Below are 21896 nucleotides of genomic sequence, written 5' to 3' on the forward strand. Positions count from 1 at the left end.
AAAGGATCACCTGAACCAGGCCCAATAAAAGATGAAGATACAATATGACCAAAAGCACCGTTAAGTCTCATATCAAGTAGAGGACATAGTCTGTCTACCTCAATTTACAACCCTATAGAATATAGATAAGTTTACCAAGCGCAGTTGGCCCAAGTTGGCTTTCAGTTTTTTGGCCCATTTCGTGTTATAGAATGGATTGGCCTAATAGCTTATCATATGGCCATACCACTATCTTCTCGACTCCACCCAGTCTTCCATATATCTCTACTAAAGCACAATTTGGGAACCAATACCCCTATCTCCACGCAGTTGGCCCAAGTTGGCTTTCAGTTTTTTGGCCCATTTCGTGTTATAGAATGGATTGGCCTAATAGCTTATCATATGGCCATACCACTATCTTCTCGACTCCACCCAGTCTTCCATATATCTCTACTAAAGCACAATTTGGGAACCAATACCCCTATCTCCACTACTCTCCACGACTTTAACGTAGATGGGTAATTACAACCAGAACCATTGAAAATACATAATTATCACTGGGCCTGTTTCCGCAAGGAAGTTGGCTTAGGCTATGCTTGGTTTGAAGGAAAAGGTAGGGAAATGAAGGGAAAGACAGGGAAACCTATACAAGGTTTTTAAAGGTTTCCCTACCTTTCCCTAAATTTTCCTTTAAATCAAACATAGCCTTAAGAAATCTTGGTTGCTTGGAACCTTGGTTCGAGGCAATGATCGTCATTGGTGGTCTTAGGACGCTTTTAGGCTCACCTCCCCGGCCCAGGCCACCACACTCGGTCATTTTTCATTGCTCAGCTTTTATTCTCTTCCTTATTTCCGCTCATGCTACCTCACTTAGTCTTGATGTATACCTACTATGTTGAGTTTTGTGCATCTAATCCCTTTGACAGATTCCCAAAAAAAACAAAAAAAAAAATCAACTAGCTTCAATTCATTAGTCGCATAGATAGCCTTTTTTTGTTTCAATGTTCTAATTATTTGAAATTTACCTTTTTTTAATTTTCACTATTTGTAATTTTGGACATCAACGGCTCAACCTTGTTTGACCCTTAAGCCAGGTATTATTCTCCTAAAACCTCTTTAGTATTGGGAGTTTTTCTCTGCTAATTTATGCCGTTCAGTTTTCTCTTCACAGTGAAACTTGGCCTCGAGTTCAAAATGTCTTGGACTCTTGGTACATAATCCAATTTTGGGCTTTGGGGGCTTAAATTTAGAATTTATTTCGGTTTTTTTTTTTTTCATTTCACGTTTCAAGTGCATTGCGCTGGGTTCCCAGTAGAAGCAAGTTAAATCGCGTAACAGAATTACACCCAATCAGACTTTAAATAAAAGTAAACCAAAATGTCCACGATGCAAGGGTTTCAAACCCATGAAGGCATGAACAGAAGCTTGCAGTCCTAGCCTTCATCTTCATCTGCAACAGCAAAAGGAAATTAAAAACTCAGCTTTGTCATGCTCATGTCCTACACGGAAAGAAACTACATAACTTATTTATCACTCCAATTTATGAAACTAATATTGTACTAAATTTTGTTCACACAAGGTGAACAAATATAATTGTAATCGTAAAAGACAATAGAATTTCACGGCTGATAACCCATACACAAGTAGCATTTTATCCAGATATTTCTACCAGGGTGCTAACTGGTTCAGGTGGCAAGGTCTCTGGCCTCTGGCTGGTTGTAACAAAGAGCCTTGAAATTGAATCCCACCTTAACCAGGGTTAAGGTGTTACCGGTTTGGCCGTTTTGGGATGGACTATTATTCCCTTTTGTGTAGCCCCATGGTACCAAAAAAAACAAGAAAAATTCTCTAGATATTTCTACAATTTCACGAGCTGCAATCTGTCATTGAGTCCAGTTTTCTGAAGTCCCTCATGCATAGGATGCCTCTTTTGCATTTATGCACTAAGAAGGGGGGGTGTACCACACAAATGACTCAAAATTGAGGGAAATTGAGAATTTGAGAGTGCTGATCTATAAGTCAGGAAAAAAACAAAAAAAATGCCGATACGTCTGATGGACATTAAATAGTACAGATAACATGTACATTTACCTTGCGGACAAGTAACAAGAAATGATTTAAGTACCAAAAAACTAACAATGAATATGACATTAAACTTTACAGGCCACAGGATTCATGTAACCAACCCCATATAGTTGGGATAAAAGCTTGGATGATGATGATGATGATGACAACTGTTGAAGATTAATCAGTTTTGTGTTGTTTTACGAGTAGATGTTTTATGTTAGTTGTTAGATAGGAAGTGGGGACCACTGAAGTTATGTGAGTCCAAAATTTAATATTTCTTTTGAATCTTATATACTCCTCTTATATTTTTATTATAAATAGTAAGTGAAGGGGGTGTCCAGATCATTGCTCTCTTTTCTTCTCAAGATCTCTTCTTCTCTCTTCCTTCTCTCTTCCTTCTCTCTTCAAGAAACTACTTTTTATTTTCATATTTTTGAATTCAGTAGATTTCTACTTGGTATCAGAGCCTCGGCTAGGGCTCTTGAAGCATTCTCATGCAGCCCTAAATCGGCCGACTGCATGAAGTAACAAAGGGCTGATCGATCTGCTATAGATTGCTCAGTTCTTGAATTTTTTTTGTGGGATCTAATCATCAGGAAGGTTATTTACTGTTCGGCACCAAAATCCGGAAGAACTAGAGTATGGGGAAGAGTCCTAGAAAAGTTGGACTCTTTGCTTTTAATTTGATCTTTGGTGCCCAGGTATTGTTAATTTTCTTTTGTTTTTCTGAAGAGGGCGGTTAAGTTTCTGGAGTTTTTTGAGCTTCCTGGAGTGGTCAATTCATCCTTCTCTCTATTGGGAGGCACTAGGTGGAGAGAGACTTCTCTCCGGATAGGGTTTTCTTCTTCGAACTGCTTTTAGAAGCTCTCCAACCTATTTTTTCTTAGTGTTGAACTATTTGAAGTAAAATGGAGAGTTGGAGTACCGAGGTGAAATCCATCGTTACCATGAGACTGGGTGTTGGAGGTAGTAGTGATATTTTTTTGTCTGGAATCATTACTATAGTAAAACTTGATGGTACAAATTATTTAGAGTGGGGCACAATCAGCCAAGATGGCTATTGGTGACCGTGGAAAATTAGGATACATCATTGGGAAGGAGAAGAAACCTGATATAGATTCTTCTCAATGGGTGCAGGAGAATTACATGGTAATGTCCTGACTGTGTAATTCTATGTTACCTCATATTGGCAAAAATTTCCTATGGGCTAATACTGCAAAGGAGATTTGGGATAGAGTGACTGAAACCTACTCTCAGAAGCAAAATGTAGTCAGAGCCCATCAGTTAAGGAATTAGGTGATTAGTATAAAACAGGGAGAAAAACCCCTTGCCATGTATTTCTCCATGCTAAAAACCCTTTGGTAGGAAATAAATCACTTAGAAATTGTGGTATGGGAAAGTGTAAATGATGCAGCAATCTATCAAAAACTGGTAGAGAAAAATAGGGTTTTTGAGTTCTTGGCAGGGCTAAACCCTGAATTCAACATTGCTAGGCAGCATATCCTTTCTAGGGAGAGTATGACACTCTCTCAAGCCTATGCCTTTGTTTCTAGAGAGGAGAGCAGGAGGAATATCTTGCTGAGACAGCTTAGAATTGACTAGTCGGCTATGGTTAGTACAACCAAACCTAAGCCGAATGGATACAGGGGGTGCAGTGAGACTAAGAGGGAAGATAAGAAAGACTTGGTGTGTGATTATTGTAAGAAGCCTAAGCATACCAGGGATACTTGTTGGAAGCTTCATCCAAATCTTATGCCTGCCTGGATCAAGAACAATAAGGGAAATGCAAATGTGGCCACTACAGGAGACTCTTCGGCCCCTCTTTTCCAAACTGATTAGGAATCCATTGCAGTAACAGTAGTGAGAATAGAATTGGAGAGGTTTGGACAGCATACGAGTGAGAAATATACAACTAGTTCTAGCCTTTCAGATGGACAACAAAGTGCAGGAGCCAACTACACCACTTCTTTTGCACATACAGGTAGTTCATGTGCAACTACAAATCTTGCATCCACTTCAGGTAAGGAGGGACCTCCCTGGATTATAGACTCAGGAGCATTTGAGCACATGACTAATGTTCCTACCATTTTCAGTTCTTATCAATTGTGCTCTAGTAGAGACAGAGTTTCTATAGTAGATGGTTCACATATTCCCATTGCTGGGAAGGGGATAGTTGACCAATGGTATTACTTTATCTTCTGTCTTACATGTCCCTAGACTTCATACCAACCTACTTTCTATTAGTTCTTTGACAAAAAATTTGAATTGTTCAGTGACCTTTCTTCTTGGTAATTGTGTTTTACAGGATCTAGAGTCAAAGAAGATGATTGAGAGTGGTCGTGATGTGAATGAAGTCTACCTTCCGGATGAGATTCCAAGACATTAGAGCCATCACGTTAGCAACAACAGTAGTAGTGGATCAGAGTTAGTAATCAGATTATGCTCTGGCATAATCGCTTGGGACATCTTTCTTTTAGTTCATTAATATTTCTTTTTCAAAAGTTATCTAAGTCTGCTCAGTTATCTACCTTGGAGTGTGAGAATTGTTAGTTGGGAAAACATTGTAGACATTCTTTTAAGCCAAGTAATAAAAGTTCTGCTTTTAATGTTGTTCACACTGATGTATGGGGACCATATCATATTCCCTCCATGGGTGGCTGGCGTTGTTCTCTCTTATTTGTGGATGATTATACACGATATTCTTGGATATATTCTTGTTTGTGGATGATAAGATCATGAGATGAGATTCCTAACTTAGTACGACAGTTCCACCAGATGGTTCTCACACAATTTGGAATGATAAATAAGGCCTTCAGATCAGATAATGCTAGAGAATATTTTAAGAAAGACCTTACCACATTTTTTGGAGCATGGTATAATTCATTAGAACAGTTGTGCATATGCACCACAATAGAATGGAGTAGCAAAGAGAAAAAATACACATTGTGAAAGTGGCAAGAAGTCTTATGGTGTGTGCTTCAGTTCCTATTCATTTTTGGGGAGATGCAGTTCTTATAGTCGTGCATTTGATTAACCGTGTTCCTTCACAGACTTTGGGGTTTAAGGTTCCATTCAGCCTTCTGTTTCCAGATGGGCAGATGTTTCACATACCTCTGAGGGTTTTTTGTTGTATTTCCTTTGTTCAATTCTTGGCCCCCATCGCAAGAAATTGGATCCTAAGGCCAAGAAATGTATTTTCCTTGGGTATGCTCAGAACCAAAAGAAGTATTGTTGTTATGACCCTGTGTCAAAGAGCAAATTTGTCACTATGGATGTTACTTTTTTTGAATCTACCTTCTTGAGTGGTTCTCCTCAGAGGGAGAGTTTTGGGGAGGAGAACTTACAATTTGTTCCTCTTCATGTTTCCTTTGTGCCTCCATCAGTTCCATCAATTTCATTGCCTAAGCCACTATGGGCAGCCTCACAGAAATATCAGCGCCGGCAGATGATGGTTGACTCCACACATCTTCAACCCACACCACTCTCCATCAATCCTTCTGAAGCTCCAGATTCAGCAGATACAGTTCCAGGTATTCCCCTTGAGCCTGAGCCTGTTATTTTTTCTAATGATTATGTTCATGTACCTAACACTATTATTGTAGCTGATCTCACTGATCTTGATCTTCCCATTGCACTTCGCAAAGGGAAGAGAAAGTGTATATCCCATTGCATTTCACACCATCTTTCGTACAATGCCTTATCACCCTCCTACCGAGCTTTCCTTTCTTCCTTGGATTCTGTGTATATACCCAAGAATGTTACTAAGGCTCTCTCCACACCTGAGTGGAAAACAGCCATGCAAGAAGAGATGGAAGCTTTGGTTAAATACCAAACTTGGGAAATAGTTGATCTTCCTCCAGACAAAGAGACAATCGGATGTAGATGGATATTGTATAAGGTCAATGGCAAGATAGGGAGGTACAAGGAAAGGTTGGTAACAAAAGGGTATACTCAGACCTATGGCATTAATTATCTGGAAACCTTTGCACCGGTAGCTAAGATGAGTTCAGTTCATATTCTTTTGTCTCTAGCAGCCACCTATTCATGGCCCCTGTTTCAGCTTGATGTTAAAAATGCATTCCCTAATGGTGATTTACATGAGGTATATATGGACATTCCAACAGATTTTTATGAAAATGTTGGTAAAGGAAAGGTGTACAAACACAGAAAATCATTATATGGCCTGAAACAATCACCTAGGGCTTGGTTTGACAGGTTCATAGGGGCTCCTATCCGTTTTGGGTACATACAAACCTAGTCTGATCACACCCTCTTTATGAAAAGGAGAGATGCTCGTGTCAGTTCTGATTGTGTATCTGGATGATATAGTGGTTACAAGAAATGATAAAGAGGAAATTGATGATCTCAAAAAATTTTTGCAACAAGAATTTGAGATCAAAGATCTTAGTGAGCTCAAATATTTCCTAGGGATTGAGGTTGCAAGATACAAGTATGAGATTTTCATTTCTCAGATAAAGTATGTACTTGACCTACTACGGGAGACTGGGAAGTTAGGAACCAAACCAATCGACACTCCAATTGATACAAATCATAGAATTAATGTTGTGGATGGTTAGTTGGTAAAAGATGTGGAGAGATATCAAAGAATGGTGGGCCGATTGTTATATTTGTGTATGACACGACCAGATATTTCCTATGTTGTTAGTGTTGTGAGTCAATACATGCATGCACCTTGGGTTCAACACTAGGAAACTATTGAGAGAATACTTCCATACATGAAGAAGCACCCCGACAGAGGCATTCTTTTCTCAAACCATGAAAATCTGAAGCTAGAATCCTATACAAATGTAGACTAGACAGGGTGCTTAGATGACAAGAGATCTACATCAGGAGTGTGTACCTTTGTAGGTGGAAACTTGATCTCATGGAAGAGTAAGAAGCAAGCAGTTGTGACAAGGTCAAGTGCAAAGGCTGAGTATAGATCCATGGCTCATGGTGTCTCAGAATTACTTTGGGTTAAATCCCTTTTGAATGAAATTGGGGTGAAAGTAGAGGAACCTATGATGTTGTACTGTGACAATCAATCTGCAATCAATATTGCCCACAATCCAATTCAGCATGACAGGGCAAAACACATTGAAGTTGATAGGCACTTCATAAGAGAAAGGATAACCGAAGAAGTTTGTTTGCCTTATGTCTCTTCAGAGTTGCAGTTGGCTGATGTTTTCACTAAAGGGGTTGCAAGAACAAACTTGAACATGATCTACGCAAGTTGGGAATGTGTGACATTTATTCCCAACTTGAGGGGAAGTGTTGAAAATTAATCAGTTTTGTGTTGTTTTATGAGTAGATGTTTTATGTTAGTTGTTAGATAGGATGCGGGGATCACAGCAGTTATGTGAGTCCAAATTTTATTATTTTTTTGAGTCATATATGCTGGTTTATGTTTTGTCGTCCTATAAGGGCATAGTTGTCTTTGTACTCCTCTTATATTTTTATTATAAATAATAAGTGAAGGGAGCGGCCAGATCATTGCTCTCTTTTCTTTTCAATATCTCTTCTTCTTCTTCTCTCTTCCTTCTCTCTTCAAGAAACTACTTTCTCTTTTCATATTTTTGAATTCAGCAGATTTCTACTATTAAGACATTTTTTTTGCATTGGGTTCCACTATGATACCGGAAAAACTTACAACCAATTAACTAAGTATCATAAAAGTGGTGACTAATTAGGTGGTATTCATCAAAATTATCAGAGGTGCTTTGATTGGTCAAAGCTCTTACAGTATCATGCCTTTCCGGTATAGATTTCCTAAGGCGGCACCTTCTTGATAAAATTTCCTAAGAATAGATTTCATATAGTAATCTCCAATTCTTGTCTACTATTGTTTGAAAGTCGAGTATAATATCAATACGATGAACCCATATTGGGGGATGTCGGGGCATATCTTATCCACATCAGTGGACCCATCCCTCTAATGATTATAAAACAAAAAACGGTCAAAATAAATAAAAACAAGGGGAGTATCAGTGATATCAATACACACTAATACCAAACTTTGGGTATCGGGGGTATCAATATTGTAATGTAATCCTTGCCAGACACTAATACAAAGTAACAATTTTCAAGGGAAATCGTCTTAACCATTTTGACTATCACTCAACCTACCAGAAATGGGTCATTAAGGATCTTGGCAAATACCAATGCATGTTTCTCATTCTAGAAGGAAGCAGAATGTATGCACTAATTATTTCTACATTGTTTCTTTACATGGCACCCTTCCCAAGGAAGGTGGAGGATCTCATTTTGCGATGGAGTACATGCTTTGAGTGCCATGTTTTATAAGGTGCTTTTAGGGCATATGGAAAGAATGAAATACAAGGAATTTTAAAGACAATTATCTCAAAAAACACCCATAGTTAATTTGACATGTCATTCTAGTTTCAAGAGGTACCAAAACAAAACATGGGTGTTGCTAAATGTACCAAGAGACCTAAACAAGATACAAAAACTAAATAGATAATAAAAATAAGGATGGAAAATAACTAAAATAGGAAAGAACAGGAGACAAGGCTTTGTTGAGTTGAGTAAATAAAAGAAGAGACCATATCCCATCATCAATCAAATAATAATTTTTTTTGTTTTCTTATCAATTTTTTTTCTTATATTTCATCTGGAAGCCCAAAATTCTGCGAGAATGCAAGGAAAAAGTTTAGGTTTCTGACAATCTACAAGGAAACTGAAATTTAATACCTCACCAAGGTCTTGTTTTATAGAATTTCAATGATAAGGTATCTGACTTAGCATTCCTGTGTTTGGATGGGATCATTGTTGCCAAGGCATCACCTAGGTGCCTACTTGGGTGCCTCATCCAAACACCCTTGCTCTAAATACCTGCCTAGGCAACAAAAAATCACACAAGGCAAACACCTTAATTCTACTATTATCACTGGCTACATTATTTTTTTTTCGATAATTGAAAGATAATTCCATTAACCAAAGAAGATAAGCTGTTGGTGGATACCGTGGATTGGTCATTCCTCCTTGGCATTTCATTTCTGATCAATGGTGTTGCTAGAGACTTCTTTCCATCAAAAAGAGGATTGAGGTAGGGAGACCCCATTTCCCCCTTCCTTTTCACACTAATTGCTGAAGTACTCAGCAGAATGATTATCAAGCCTGATTTGGATAACTTATTAGGGGTTGGAGGTAGGTAAGAATGAAGTAATTGTTACCTACCTATAATATGCAGATGGCACAATTGTATTTTGTGATGGGTGTATGAAATTGCCTTGAAAATTTAAAAGGAACTTGTCAACACCTTTGAGAGGGTTTCTATCTGAGGGTGAATTAGTGGAAAAGTTGTCTTGCAGGGGTAAACATGAGAAAGAGGTTCAAGTGCTGGCAGGGATTATTGATAAAAAAATGCTGGTAGGGATTTTAGGATACGAGGTTAAAAATTGGCCACTAGAGTACTTTGGTCTTCCACTAGGGAGCAACCCGAAAGCAAATGGCTTTTGAAAACCTTTGTTTTTAGAGTTTTGCAAAGAAGCTGACTCTCTAGAAAAGGAAATACATCTCAATGGGAGGGAGGACACCCCTAATTAAATCTACATTGGCCAACCTAGGCATTTACTTTTTGTCGACTTTTCATATACCGATTAAAGTGGCTACATAATTAGAAAAATACAGAAGAGACTTTTTGTGAGAACCAAGGGACAAGAGGAAGGATCATTTGGTGAAGAGGGAGCAGCTGAGTAGATCTAAGGAATAGGATGGGCTAGGTATTGGGAAACTAGTTCAAAGAAACATAGCTCTACTAAGTAAATGGCTATGAAGAGTTCCCCTAGAAAGAGACAGGCTATGGCACAAGGTCATCGGAAGCATTTATGTTGTCATGGAAAATGACTAGGATGCATTAGTGGCTCCTCCTCTTCAGCTTCTCCCTGGAAAGCAATACAAGAGGTGCTCCCAACTTTTCTTAATTTCACTCAGTTTGATATTGATTATGGAAACAAAGTCCCATTATGGGAGGATTTGTGCCTTGGTGACATGCCCCTTAAACTACAATTCCCTATGATCTGCTCCCTTTACAACTACAAAGTTGAATCTATTTCAAAATTTGGAGTAGCTTCCCCATATGGGATAAGTTGTGACTTTAGTTTCAGGAGGGGTTTAAGGGATAATGAATGTGATTCCCTTGTTCTAGTGTTGGCCAAATTGGATATGGTTATCTTGGTTCAAAACATGGAAGATAGTAGAATTTGGTATTCCTCCTCTAATGGTTTCTTTTTTTGTTCTTTTTTCAACTTGCTTATCCACTCTACTCCCCTGGGGGTGAACTTCCCGGTGAAAGAGATTCAGTACATTGGGAAGTGTTCCTCGGAAGGATCAATACCTATGACATGCTACAAAAAAAGAGATCTAATATGTGCCTCTCATGTGAGCATGCTTTGCAAAGCTAGTGGTGAAACTATTCCCCACCAGTTCTTTCGTAATTTGTGTTTAAGAGTATTTCTGTTCTTTCTTTGGTTACAGGCAGGTCCCCCCTCAAGACGTGGTAAGCCTATTCAACCCCAACTTCCTAAGATAGCCAAAAAAGAGAGAGCATTATGTGGAGGGCAGTAAGGGCAACACTGATGTGGTCTATTAGGGAAGAAAGAAACCAAAGAATCTTCAATGACAATAATAGGTCTAGGAACTGACAGAAGCTATCAAAGCCAAAGCCGCACACTAACATTGGAACTTTTCTAAATTTTCTCAATAAATGGCATAATAAGAACTTGGTCAGAAGTGCCACAAACAAATAGAAGATAGTGTGACATGGAATGGAAATCCCCAGTTGACAACCAAATAAAACTGAACTTTGATGGCAACTCCATGGGCAATCTGGGGAGGGCAGGCACAGAGGGTGTTTCAGAAATCACTTAGGCATGGTGGCAGCCATGTACTTAGGGCCAATTGGACATGGTGACTTGGCAACCGCTGAAGTAATGGCAAAGTTGCAAGGACTGAGGTTAGCAAAACAGTTTGGATTCCAACAGTTGGAAGTCGAAGGGGATTCAAAGTTGCTTATATCTTTTTTTTTTTTTTGATAAATTCAAAGTTGGTTATATCTTTATTCCTCATTAATAAAAGTTTCCAGTAACCCATAAAAAACAAGAAAAGAAAATACCATTTGACTAGATGTTTTATGCACACAACTACAAGAACATCAATACATGCATGATGCTTTTTTTGGGACTGAGCTCTAGTTCTTACTTAATTATTGACTTAAAGTAAGGAATTTTGTCTATAACTATCAGCCATTTTGGGTATAGAGATTGATGGAGTATAAAGTCCTTTGGCCTATGTCCTTGGTTTCATAATCAGGTCAAATAAGGAAGCTTCCTACATGGGTCCATTGATCACTTCTTTCCCTATATGAGTCCATTGAGCACATGGAATCATTTCTTTGGCTTGTTTGTTATATATTGTATATTGCCTAGAAGTTAAAAACCATACTTATTGTTTGGTCACCTTAGGAGTTCAGTTCAAGAGGTAAGACTGTTAATAGAGATGGCAACGGGGAGGGTTCTGTAAATTCTAGACCCTACCTGCCTCCCTAAACCTCCCAACCCATACCCACCCCAAAACCCATAGCGGGTTGGATTTTGAGAATCCAAACCCCCCCCCGCACATGAAAATTGCAAAACCCTCCCCAACCCTACCCTCCCTGCACATGAAAATTTCCTTTTTTCTGATGAGTAACAGTAAAATTTTATTAATTCAGAAACTGATTTAGAATTGTCAATTGTGATTTCATACAACACCCCACGGAGAGTCACGAGCTGCAGCCCCTCCTAGAAGCTTACAAGTAAACTAGGAAAAAATTACAGGAGTCACAGCTGAGCCCAAAACAATTCTTCCCTATTTACCCCTTTCTTGGTTAACACATCAGCCAAAGTATTTGCTGATCTCCCCACCCACTGTAAAGAAACCAGCATATTCCTTGTCAACCAACTAAATTTCTTCATTTCATTCTTGTAGCACCATATAGCATCTTCAGGATTTTTAAACCAGCCCACCACCACCTTGAAAATTTCCAATTATTTGACTAAGACAAGTAAAAAACACATAAACTATCAATTACCCTTCACATAAAATTCAAAAAATTATTAAATTCAACACCTAATACGTAAAATTCATATGCTTCCCAACAATATGCGGGTTGGGGAGGGTCAGGTTTAGCCTAATACCATACCTGCACAGGTTGTAGAGTCCCAAAATCCATCCTTCAAGTAAAAAAACACCTTGTCAGGGAGGGTACCCACCGGGTAGGGTAGAAATTGCCATCCCCAAGTGTTAATGCCCTTTCCCCTTTCTAAGTCACTGGACTCTGATGCAATATGTTGTACAATACAAGAAAAAAGGGATTTCTATATTTTTGGAAGTTTAAACAGGAAAAAAGGCAAAACAGGTGGATGAAATGAAATCCCTCCATCATTGCTCCTTTTCTTTAAATGTTTTCAGAATATAAGAACTAATTACTACTACCAATAGAGGGCAGTTACTCTAGGAACCAGTGGGGAATAAATGATACAATAGCAACATTTTGGTAGTATAAGAGTAAGTGGCCACTGGCCAGCCTATGATAGAGGATGCTCGGAACAGCATTCAAAAGCGCAAGACACAAAAAGGCACAAGGGCCATTTTGCACCCAAGGCACAAGGCTTGGCAAGGCAGGCACCTTTTTGAAGCAAGGTGCAAAAATGCAAAAAATGGTAAAAAAATCAAAAGAGCCAAAAAAAATGCAAAATATTAAAAATATAAACTTAAATTTTAAAATAAATGTTTAAAAAAAAACTATTATCTCAAATTAAAATACATAAACATAACATGTAAAACATATTGAAAATGAAAATTTAAAACAAAATCAAGCATTGTATATAAAACAGATTTTTTTATGAATATAGCATATAAAACATATTCAAGCATGTAAACTCTTAATCCCTTTATTTTTTTCCCAATTTACTTCAAATAGCTAAGATGATGTTAAACAGTATGCATTCCTGATTCTACGAGCTGCCTTGGTACCAAGCCCCTCGAGGCAAGCCCAAACAAGTCCATCGAAAACCCCACATTTGCTAATGTTTCTCATTCCTTCCTTTTGTGTTAAATCTGTCGGCCTTGACCTGGGATTTTGGTTTCCGTAGAGGGTTAAGGGATGAGGAAATCCAGTGTTTGTCTAATTTGCTTTGTCTCCTTGAAAAGATTTGGTTGGACCCTTCAAATCCAAATAAAAGGATTTGGGCCCCTCATCCAAAAGGGTTTTTCTTTCCTGTGGTTCCTTTTACAAGTCACTTTGCAACTTGCCCTCTCAACAGGTTTTCCCTTTCAAAGAAGTCTGGTGTAGGCCAGTTCCCCCCTAAGGTTATGGCTTTATGTTGCGAAGTGTTCCATGGGTAAGTTAACACTATGTTACAAAAGAGAAGACCCTTTCTTTGTATCTCACCTAACTGGTGTACTCTTTGCAGATCGCATGGTGAGTGAGGGCTGTTACCATTTATTTTTATCTTGCAGTGCCATGGGAAAGTTAACACTATGGATAACCTACAAAAGAGAAGACCCTTTCTTTGTATCTCACCTAAATGGTGTACTCTTTGCAGATCACATGGTGAGGACTGTTACCACTTATTTTTATCTTGCAGTGTCATAGCAGAGCTTTAGGTTTGGCTTTTCTCCTTGTTTGGGTGCAGGTGGGAGATGCCAACAGAAGTAAGCATGTTGTTTAACCCATTTACTCTCTCTTGGCCCCATAAAAGAGGAAGAAGAATGTGGAGGTGTGCGAGAAATGCTTTGATATGGACAGTTTGGGAAGAAAGGAATGCTAGAATCTTCCAAGAGAAGGGGAGGAGCAGTCAGGCCCTAAAAGACTACATTTTGAATAGGGCAATACAGTGGTTAAAGACTATGGAACTGTTTCACCAATTTTCCTTTAATGATTTATGGAGGAACTGGTTGGCAGTAGCAAGCTGTTCATCCTCAAAGGAAAGGGTCTCTACAAACTGGGCTCCCCCTCCTCAAGGTTTTCTAAAGCTGAATTTTGATGGGAGTAGCCAGGGCAACCCAGGGCCCTCTGGGATGGGAAGTGTCTTGAGAAATGAGGCTGGAGAGGTTATCCTTCTCTACTCTGGCCCATTGAGCATTGGGAATTCTATTAAGGCAGAATTGCTAGCTGCTATGCAAGGGGTCCTCCTCGCGAAAGAATTGGGTGTGGAGCAGTTGCTCATTGGAGGGGACTCTAAGGTAGTGATGGAGTGGTTAAATAATCCGGAGAACGTTTGTGGGGTCACAAAAATGAGCTAAAGAAATACAAATGGTTGATAAGGAATATGACTGTTACTGTACAGTAGGTGAGGAGATCAGCTAATGCCTTCGCTGATAGCTTGGCAAAACAGGGCACAACTCGGGAAACACTATTTTGGGCTGAGCTGTAATTTTGTATTAGTAGACATGTACATTTTGCTTTAGATTCTGTATTTTAAGATTTTATGCGCTTCATGTTTGGAGACGTGGCATCTCGCGTCTTCCCAAGGGACTAATTATGTAATTTCTTTCTGATTTAATGGAAATATGATATTTTATCTATAAAAAAATGTTGCTCATTCATTTATCCTAATAAAAGATATTTTTAAAGATATTGAAAATTATAAAAACTTTTTATAGGAATTAAGAATTTAAGACCCTTATATGGACTTGTTTGGGCTTGCCTCTAGGGGCTTGGTCAGGCCCCCAACCCAGCTGCTAAGCATAAAAAAATATAGAAAAAATGCACAAATTTTCAAAAGGCACACACCTGGGTGCGCAAGGCATGTGCCTTTTAAAACTGTTGTGCCTGGGACCCAGGCGAGGCACATACCCTAAAATGCACCTCGCATGTGTGCCTAGGCACGCCTTTTAAAATCACTGGCCTGGCATCCTTTTTAATATATTGTTCTTTTTAACATACAAAATTTATATTAATTCTTTTATGAAAGTCAAGTATAAATAAGATAGAGGATGTTTCAGGAATGTGACGGACCAATAATTTTGTAGAAGCAAAGACCATGACTTCAGTACTCATTATCCAATAAAGAGGCATGCAACTCGACCTATGTTACACAAACACATCGATAACTTCAGTATTCATTGTTCAAGGATGAAAAGACTGATGTAATTGGTTGTCATCCTGGCCTTGTGCCTTTCAGTAAAATTCCATTTTACCAGAGAAAATATAAATAACATTTGTAGTATATATGTATGGCAAAATTAATATTTTCTGTAATTTTATAATAATATATATGATATTTATAATGTATATGTTTAATAATATTCATGGATATATGCATATCTACACTATATAAAGTGGATTCCAGCCATGGTCTCTGTGCAGATCATAAAAGTTAAATCAAAGTATCATACCATCTGGGTTAATATTTATATCTTTACCCTTTATCTTTACTTGCATATGTGCATAGCACATACCCTTACATGCTTGAAAATGCTTTATATGTTTGATTTTATTTTTAAACTTTCATTTTCATATGCTTTACATGTTATGTTTATGTATTTTAATTTTATATAATATATTTTTTAAAATATTTATTTTAAAAATTAAGTTTATTTTTTTATTATTTTCTTTTTCATCTTTTTAATTTTTTGGCATTTTTTGAATTTTTTGACTTTTTTTTGTGTCTTGCTTCAAAGAGGCACGCACCTTGCCTTGCGCCTTGCGCCTCAGGCATAAATTGACCCTTGCGCTTTTAAAACACTGGGATAGGGGATGATGTGGGGATGGGAATAAGAAGACTCTTCAAATCACACAACTCTGTTTAAGGAGTTTGGGTCCAGTGAGGCTGCTCCTGATTGTGGCGTAGGCTAAGGGAGAGAAGTTAGACAATCTTACTCTGAACCAAAGGGCAAATCACAGCTCTGGGGGCCCTAGATGTAACCTAACACAACACAAAACACAGAACAAAGGAGCACAGCTTTCCCTTCCCCAAGAAGCTGCGCAGTCCTCATCTTTGCAGGATTCTGACCAGCCTAAGCTTGTAATGGGTGGGGTTTGTGAAAGCATTGAACCAATATTTTAAAAGTGCAAGGCGCAAAAAAAGTGCAAGGGGAAATTTGCGCCCGAGGCACACGCTTTTTGAAGCAAAACACAAAAATATAAAAAAAAAAGCCAAGAAAACAAAAAAAAAGTAAGAAAATCAAAAAGATGCCAAAAATAAAAAAATATTAAACATAATATTAATAAAAAATATAAACTTGAATTTTAAAATAATGTCTTAAAAACATATTATCTAAAATTAAAATACATAAACATAACATGTAAAGTGTGTTCAAGTGAAAATTTAAAAATAAAATCAAACATATAAAACATTTTCAAGCATGTAAAACCCACAATCTCTTTTCTTCCTCAATTGCATTACTTCAAGTAGCTAATGCAATGTAAAACATATTGCATTTCTGATTCTATGAGCCACCTTTGTACCAAGCCCCTCAAGGCAAGCCCAATCAAGTCCATGTTAAGGTCTTCAATTCTTAATTCTCACACAAAAAAAAAAAATAATTTTGTAATTTTAATTGCCTTTTAAGAAGACAGTTTATTAGGATGAATGAATGAACAACATTAGCAAATAGGGGGTTTTCGGAGCCAAGAATCCCATTTTATAATTTTAATTCCTATTAATAGGAAAATATTCCAAGCCAAGAATCCCATTATTCATTTCTCATAAACAATTCCAAGGCAGTTCCTTAATAACCTAACCATAGCAGCATTAATCCTACGTAACATTATTACAACATATAAACACAATATAAGTTCAAGGAGTAAAATATCGATACAATATGCCCATATCAGGGTGTGTTGTATCCATATCGATGTACCCAAATACACATGGATACACTGATACAAAATTGATAAAACTTAAAATTTTACAAATGTGGGCCCAGCCCTCTAATGATTATAAAATTAAAAAAAGTCAAAAGATAAAAATAAGGGGAGTATTGGTGATATCAACATGCACTGATACCCAACTTTGGGTATTGGGCATGTAAATTTTTTAATCTTTGAATAAAATCTAACATTTGATGCAGAACACAGGTAATCATCCACTAGACAACTAGAACTCTTTATTTGCCCCCCCCTGACAACGTTAAACCATCATAGGACCTAAATTGGGTTAAACCTATGCCTGCCCTTAGATTCATTCCATAAACCAAATCTTATATATAAAAACAGTTAAAAATGTAATATATCTATAGCCCATAAACATTTGTTAAATGAAACTAAACCACTGAATCTATAAGGCAGATAGCTATTTTACAAACCAGTTCACACCTCACACAAATAACCTTGTTTACAAACAGTTGAGGCATCAGTCATTGTTTCTGTATCTGGGGTCCAATTTCTCTTTTAATCGTTGACACCAGGATGAAGTGATTCCTAGTTCACTGAATTCAACTAAGAGTAAGAGCAATTTCAACAAGAGTGTAAATCCCCACTAGACAAAGGGCAGTAGAAGGTCAAAGGTCAGCTCCTAGGTCAAGCAACCAATAAGTTACAGCTATCACACAAGATAATCAGCTCTTATTTGCAGGGTCTGAAAGACTGAAATAATTTTTTTTCTACGAAGCTCTTCATGGGCTAGTTTCCTTGTAACTTCATTTAAGTATCCCAATTTCAATTCCTTTCTACTTGTAGGTGGTGGAAGAAGCATCCTTTAGATGGTTTCAATTTCAAAAGCAAGACATGGTGTAAGTGCTTAATTCAAGGTTCATCTAAGAAAGAAAAATCAAACAGCTACTAAAGTCACTCAAGTGAAAATCAAAGAATAAGAGCAGATATCTGCACGCTGCTCTTCTTATCTTAATAAATTTTATGTTTATTTATCTTCAAAATAAGAAACCCAAATCAAAATCGAGGATGCACCAAACCTAAACCTCACCCCATTATCACCTATGTTGATGCGCTAAGTTGACATTTACAACAGAATCAGCAGGATATTCTTTTCTCCATCAGGATCATGAAGGCATAAATCTATAATATACATTGCCTCCTTCAGTGGATCATGTATTAATGCCTCTTGTGAAATTTTGCCAACATTTTGTAAGAAGCTACCATAAGAGAAAGAATGGCTAACTTCTCAAATAATTTTAAACAGCTAAAGGTTAAAATGCTTTGCCAAGCAAAGAAAATCGCTTGTATATGAACAATTTCTTCAGTCTTTCCTTTTGGTTGTTCATTGTATAATGAAATGCTGAATAAACTATGGTTCTCCCATTGAGAGGTAAATACACTGTGTCTTAAACATTTTCCAACCACCCAGCAATCTCAAAACTATCTAACCAGAAAGATAGGAAATGATGACAGCAACAACCAGATTAAAAAAAAAAAAACATCATATCGAATCCACCCAATTTCTTGTTTTCTTCTGAAACAAAAGAAGTTATAAGCTGAAACGTCTAATCCAACATTTCAAAAATTAGATGCCAGTTAGAGTTTTAACAATCTATATAAGATACTAAAAGTATAATTAGAATTCCTTATATCCCATTCGTGTTTTATTGATTTATCATCCACCTGCATGTGATTAACTTTAACATCAGCATCAAACACACAAAAGAGTTAATAGTTAATCATTAGGGTAGATTCAATACAGAAACAACACCAAAACACTCAAAGAGGTCAAAGAGGAAACAGAAGCTGAAATTGAAAACGAAGCCAAAAAAAATGGAAAAAAGTAGAACGAACCGAAATAACGGCGCTCATTAGCAGCTTTGGCCTTCTCAAGCATCTTGTCGAGATCTTCTTGGAGCTGAGCGTCCCATTTAACGAGCTGATTGGCGAAGACTACGCCCAGACCCATCCCTAAAACGTGTTCCCATGGATCTGAAGAAACAAAGCCATTAAAATAAATAAATCACCAAACAGTATAAACCACAAGCACAATTCAGGGTAAAAACACGCAGAGAGAGAGAGAGGGAGGGTGGGATAGGTTTAGGAGGTAACTATAAGAATCAAATTGAAGGACTCACGTCTCATGTAAGGAAGTTTACGGAGGGCGTTGGAGTACATCTGGGTGCCCAACCCCAGTAAAGCTCCGATGAACGTCGCACTCGCCGGCATTTCTGTTTAGCTTTTCGATCCCTCGCTCGCTCTCTATTGGCTTCGGCGTCTGTAATCTTCTCTGAACGACTGAACCTCTCCCCAGCCCCAGGTATGATATTGTGGACCTTGGTATACCACCTCTACTATGGACACCAATTACTGTCTCTAATCAATTTCTCACCAAAAGACGACACTGACTCGCGTGAGCGGTGTTTGTGACCCGGGTGGTCCAACCGTTCTGGGCCTATGAATTTTAATGCCCGATTGCCCAGGGTGATCATGGACCGGGCCGGGCCGGGCCTAATTCTGGGCCTATGAATAATATACAAAACATCGAATACAAATAATATTTTCTGTTATATGATATGTAATATGTCTATAAAAATCATGGCCAGAAGTTAGAGGTGTAAATTGGGTCGTGCCGCCCGTGGCCCGACATGAACTTGGACCGGCCCGACACGACGGTTCGTGGGTCGTGCCAAGCCCAACATGATTATGCGGGCCATGCTGGGCCTGGGGTTTTAGGTCCATGGGCCGGCACGGCACAACACGACCGAGTGGTTCATGCCGCCTGTAGTGTGCGGGCCGGCACGGCCTAGCTCGCAACCCAGCCCACGACACGACCTAGAACGGCCCATATATATTTATTTATATATTTTATATATATTTATATAATATTATATAAATTATAATTACATAATAATGTATAGTATATAATATATTAATAAAATAAATATTTTTTTAATTTTATTATACTAATTTATTTAATTATTGTATATATAAACAATTGTACACACAAAATTTATATAAAATTAAAATTTTAAGTCTTTTGTTAATTTTTTTAAATAAATAGCTTTGGCCCACGACCCAACTTGGCCCAAGGCTCGGCCCACGGGCCAGCCTAGCCCGCGGCACCACATTAGTCTGGGCCATGGGCCGTGCCGGGCTGACTCCTAAATTTTTCACTAAGGAGGGCAACACAGCCCGTGGGCCAGCACAGCATGGCTACACTTTGCACGGGTCGCCTATAGGCCGTGTCATATCGGCCCAACACAGCCCACTTTACACCTTTACCTGAAGTGTCATACTCACGCTTGACCCTAGGCCTGGGTTTAAACACAAAACTTAGGCCTAAGTCCAAAATTTTTTAGGTCAAACTTTGTGGGCTGAGCTGAAAATGGTCTATCTGATAGAAGCAAACAAGTCAAACTGATTATATCAGTTCTGGTAATGTGGTTTGTGTTCGAAGTAATAATTGGGTAGAGATTCTAGAGACCAATTATATATCAGCTCTTGTTGTTCCTAACCGATTATATAGTTACTAATATATGGGAGTGTTCTAGTTTTGTTGTGTTTTATGTCTAAAAGGATAAATTTCTTAGACAGGAATAAGATAATTTTGGTTAAAAATACTTTTTTTATCAACACAACACATTAATGGTTTACTATTTACTGTCACTTTAATTAAAATTATATTATCAAAAATAAAGTTATAAGTTTGAATTATCATAAGTAATTATATACAGATGTTAGACATGATCAATTAATCAGATCTAATGGTTAGACACGATTATCCTGGTTAATAATTGGTTCAATTCCGCGTTATATTATATAACCGGATAACAATCGATTCAGGAATAGTCCATGTTGTCCCAAACTAGACTCGACCCATTGACTGCTCTGGGGAAATGTGTAAAAAGCTATTGACTTTTCGTCAAAAGCGTCAATTTAAATGGTTAAACTGACGAAGCAATCAAACCATTTATGGGTCACAATTCAAATTAATTAAATAAATATTGAATAACACAATGATTATTCAATAAATTATAACAATAAAAAAACAAAAATAAGTGTGATAAATAAGATTTTTTTATTAATGATGAAATATTTGATATTTATTAGAATTAGAACCATTTTTTTCATCAATTTCATAATTAAAAAATGAAATTTAGAAAAAAAAAACAAATAAAAGTTAGAGAAGACTGAACGTCTTTAATATTCTATATTCATCATGTTAAACAAAAAATCTATATTATAAATGAAAATCATTGTTATTAATGGTGGAAATTACTAAATATACAAAAAAAATAAACAAAAATAACACCTAATTAATGACATGCTAACCATGTCAAATAGGTTATAAAGAAAAATACTGGTCCAACCCCTAATTCAAGCTTGAAAACCTTGTTTGTGTGTGTTGCCTGTAACATCCTTTGTTTTCGGTTTTTTTTTTTTTGAAATTACACTTACCCATCATCCATTCATCAACAAACTTGGTTATATCTCCCTATGGGTAATATGTTCAATAAAATTAGAGAGTATAGTCCTAATATAGGCCATAGAAGAAGAAAGTGTAATGAGCTAAATGATGAGCATCACCATCAAAAAACCAAGGTTGCATCTCAAAAATTCTTTTATTCTCTTGCCCCAGCTCTCTATATTGTATTTCACTTCCCTTTTCCTAAGCCTAATCAAGTAAAATTCATTCATACTTAGTAAAATATCCTACGTAATGCAATCAAAAAGGAAAGTTGGAATTCTAACCAAGTTTAACAATTATGCTCAGTTTGGAAGGAATACAGATACAAATATGTACTGTACAAATACATATAAAATAATATAAAATACAAAGTTTTGCACTCTACATATTTGTATTTATACTCCTTTCAAATTGAGCCTTAAAAACAATAAGTGATCAAATGAGCAACAGTATTTGCAGACTTGGACAACAACACCATTAAGCAATAAAAGAAACGAT

The 21896-nt window shown here is 37.3% G+C and overlaps 1 protein-coding gene across 1 annotated transcript; it reads right to left on the reverse strand.

Annotated features, from left to right (window-relative positions):
- Window positions 1-1194: 1194 nt before the first annotated feature.
- LOC104599792 (excitatory amino acid transporter) lies at window positions 1195-19292 on the reverse strand. The gene is made up of 3 exons (XM_010262506.3): window positions 19066-19292; window positions 18782-18919; window positions 1195-1429 (listed from the first exon to the last, which is right to left on the reverse strand). The coding sequence occupies exons 1-3, from the start codon at window positions 19154-19156 to the stop codon at window positions 1413-1415; spliced, it is 246 nt and encodes an 81-aa protein (XP_010260808.1). The 5' UTR covers window positions 19157-19292; the 3' UTR covers window positions 1195-1412.
- Window positions 19293-21896: the final 2604 nt, after the last annotated feature.

The sequence above is a fragment of the Nelumbo nucifera genome, chromosome 7, assembly GCF_055504915.1.
Source record: "Nelumbo nucifera cultivar China Antique chromosome 7, China Antique-T2T, whole genome shotgun sequence".
Taxonomy (NCBI): Eukaryota; Viridiplantae; Streptophyta; class Magnoliopsida; order Proteales; family Nelumbonaceae; genus Nelumbo; species Nelumbo nucifera.

Bases quoted from the DNA above. Each gene is read 5' to 3' on its own strand.
- LOC104599792 (XM_010262506.3), bottom strand. From the start codon at position 19,156: ATGCCGGCGAGTGCGACGTTCATCGGAGCTTTACTGGGGTTGGGCACC. The intron at 18,920-19,065 runs GTGAGTCCTTCA...TTGTTTCTTCAG, and splicing joins TAAACTTCCTTACATGAGAC to ATCCATGGGAACACGTTTTA.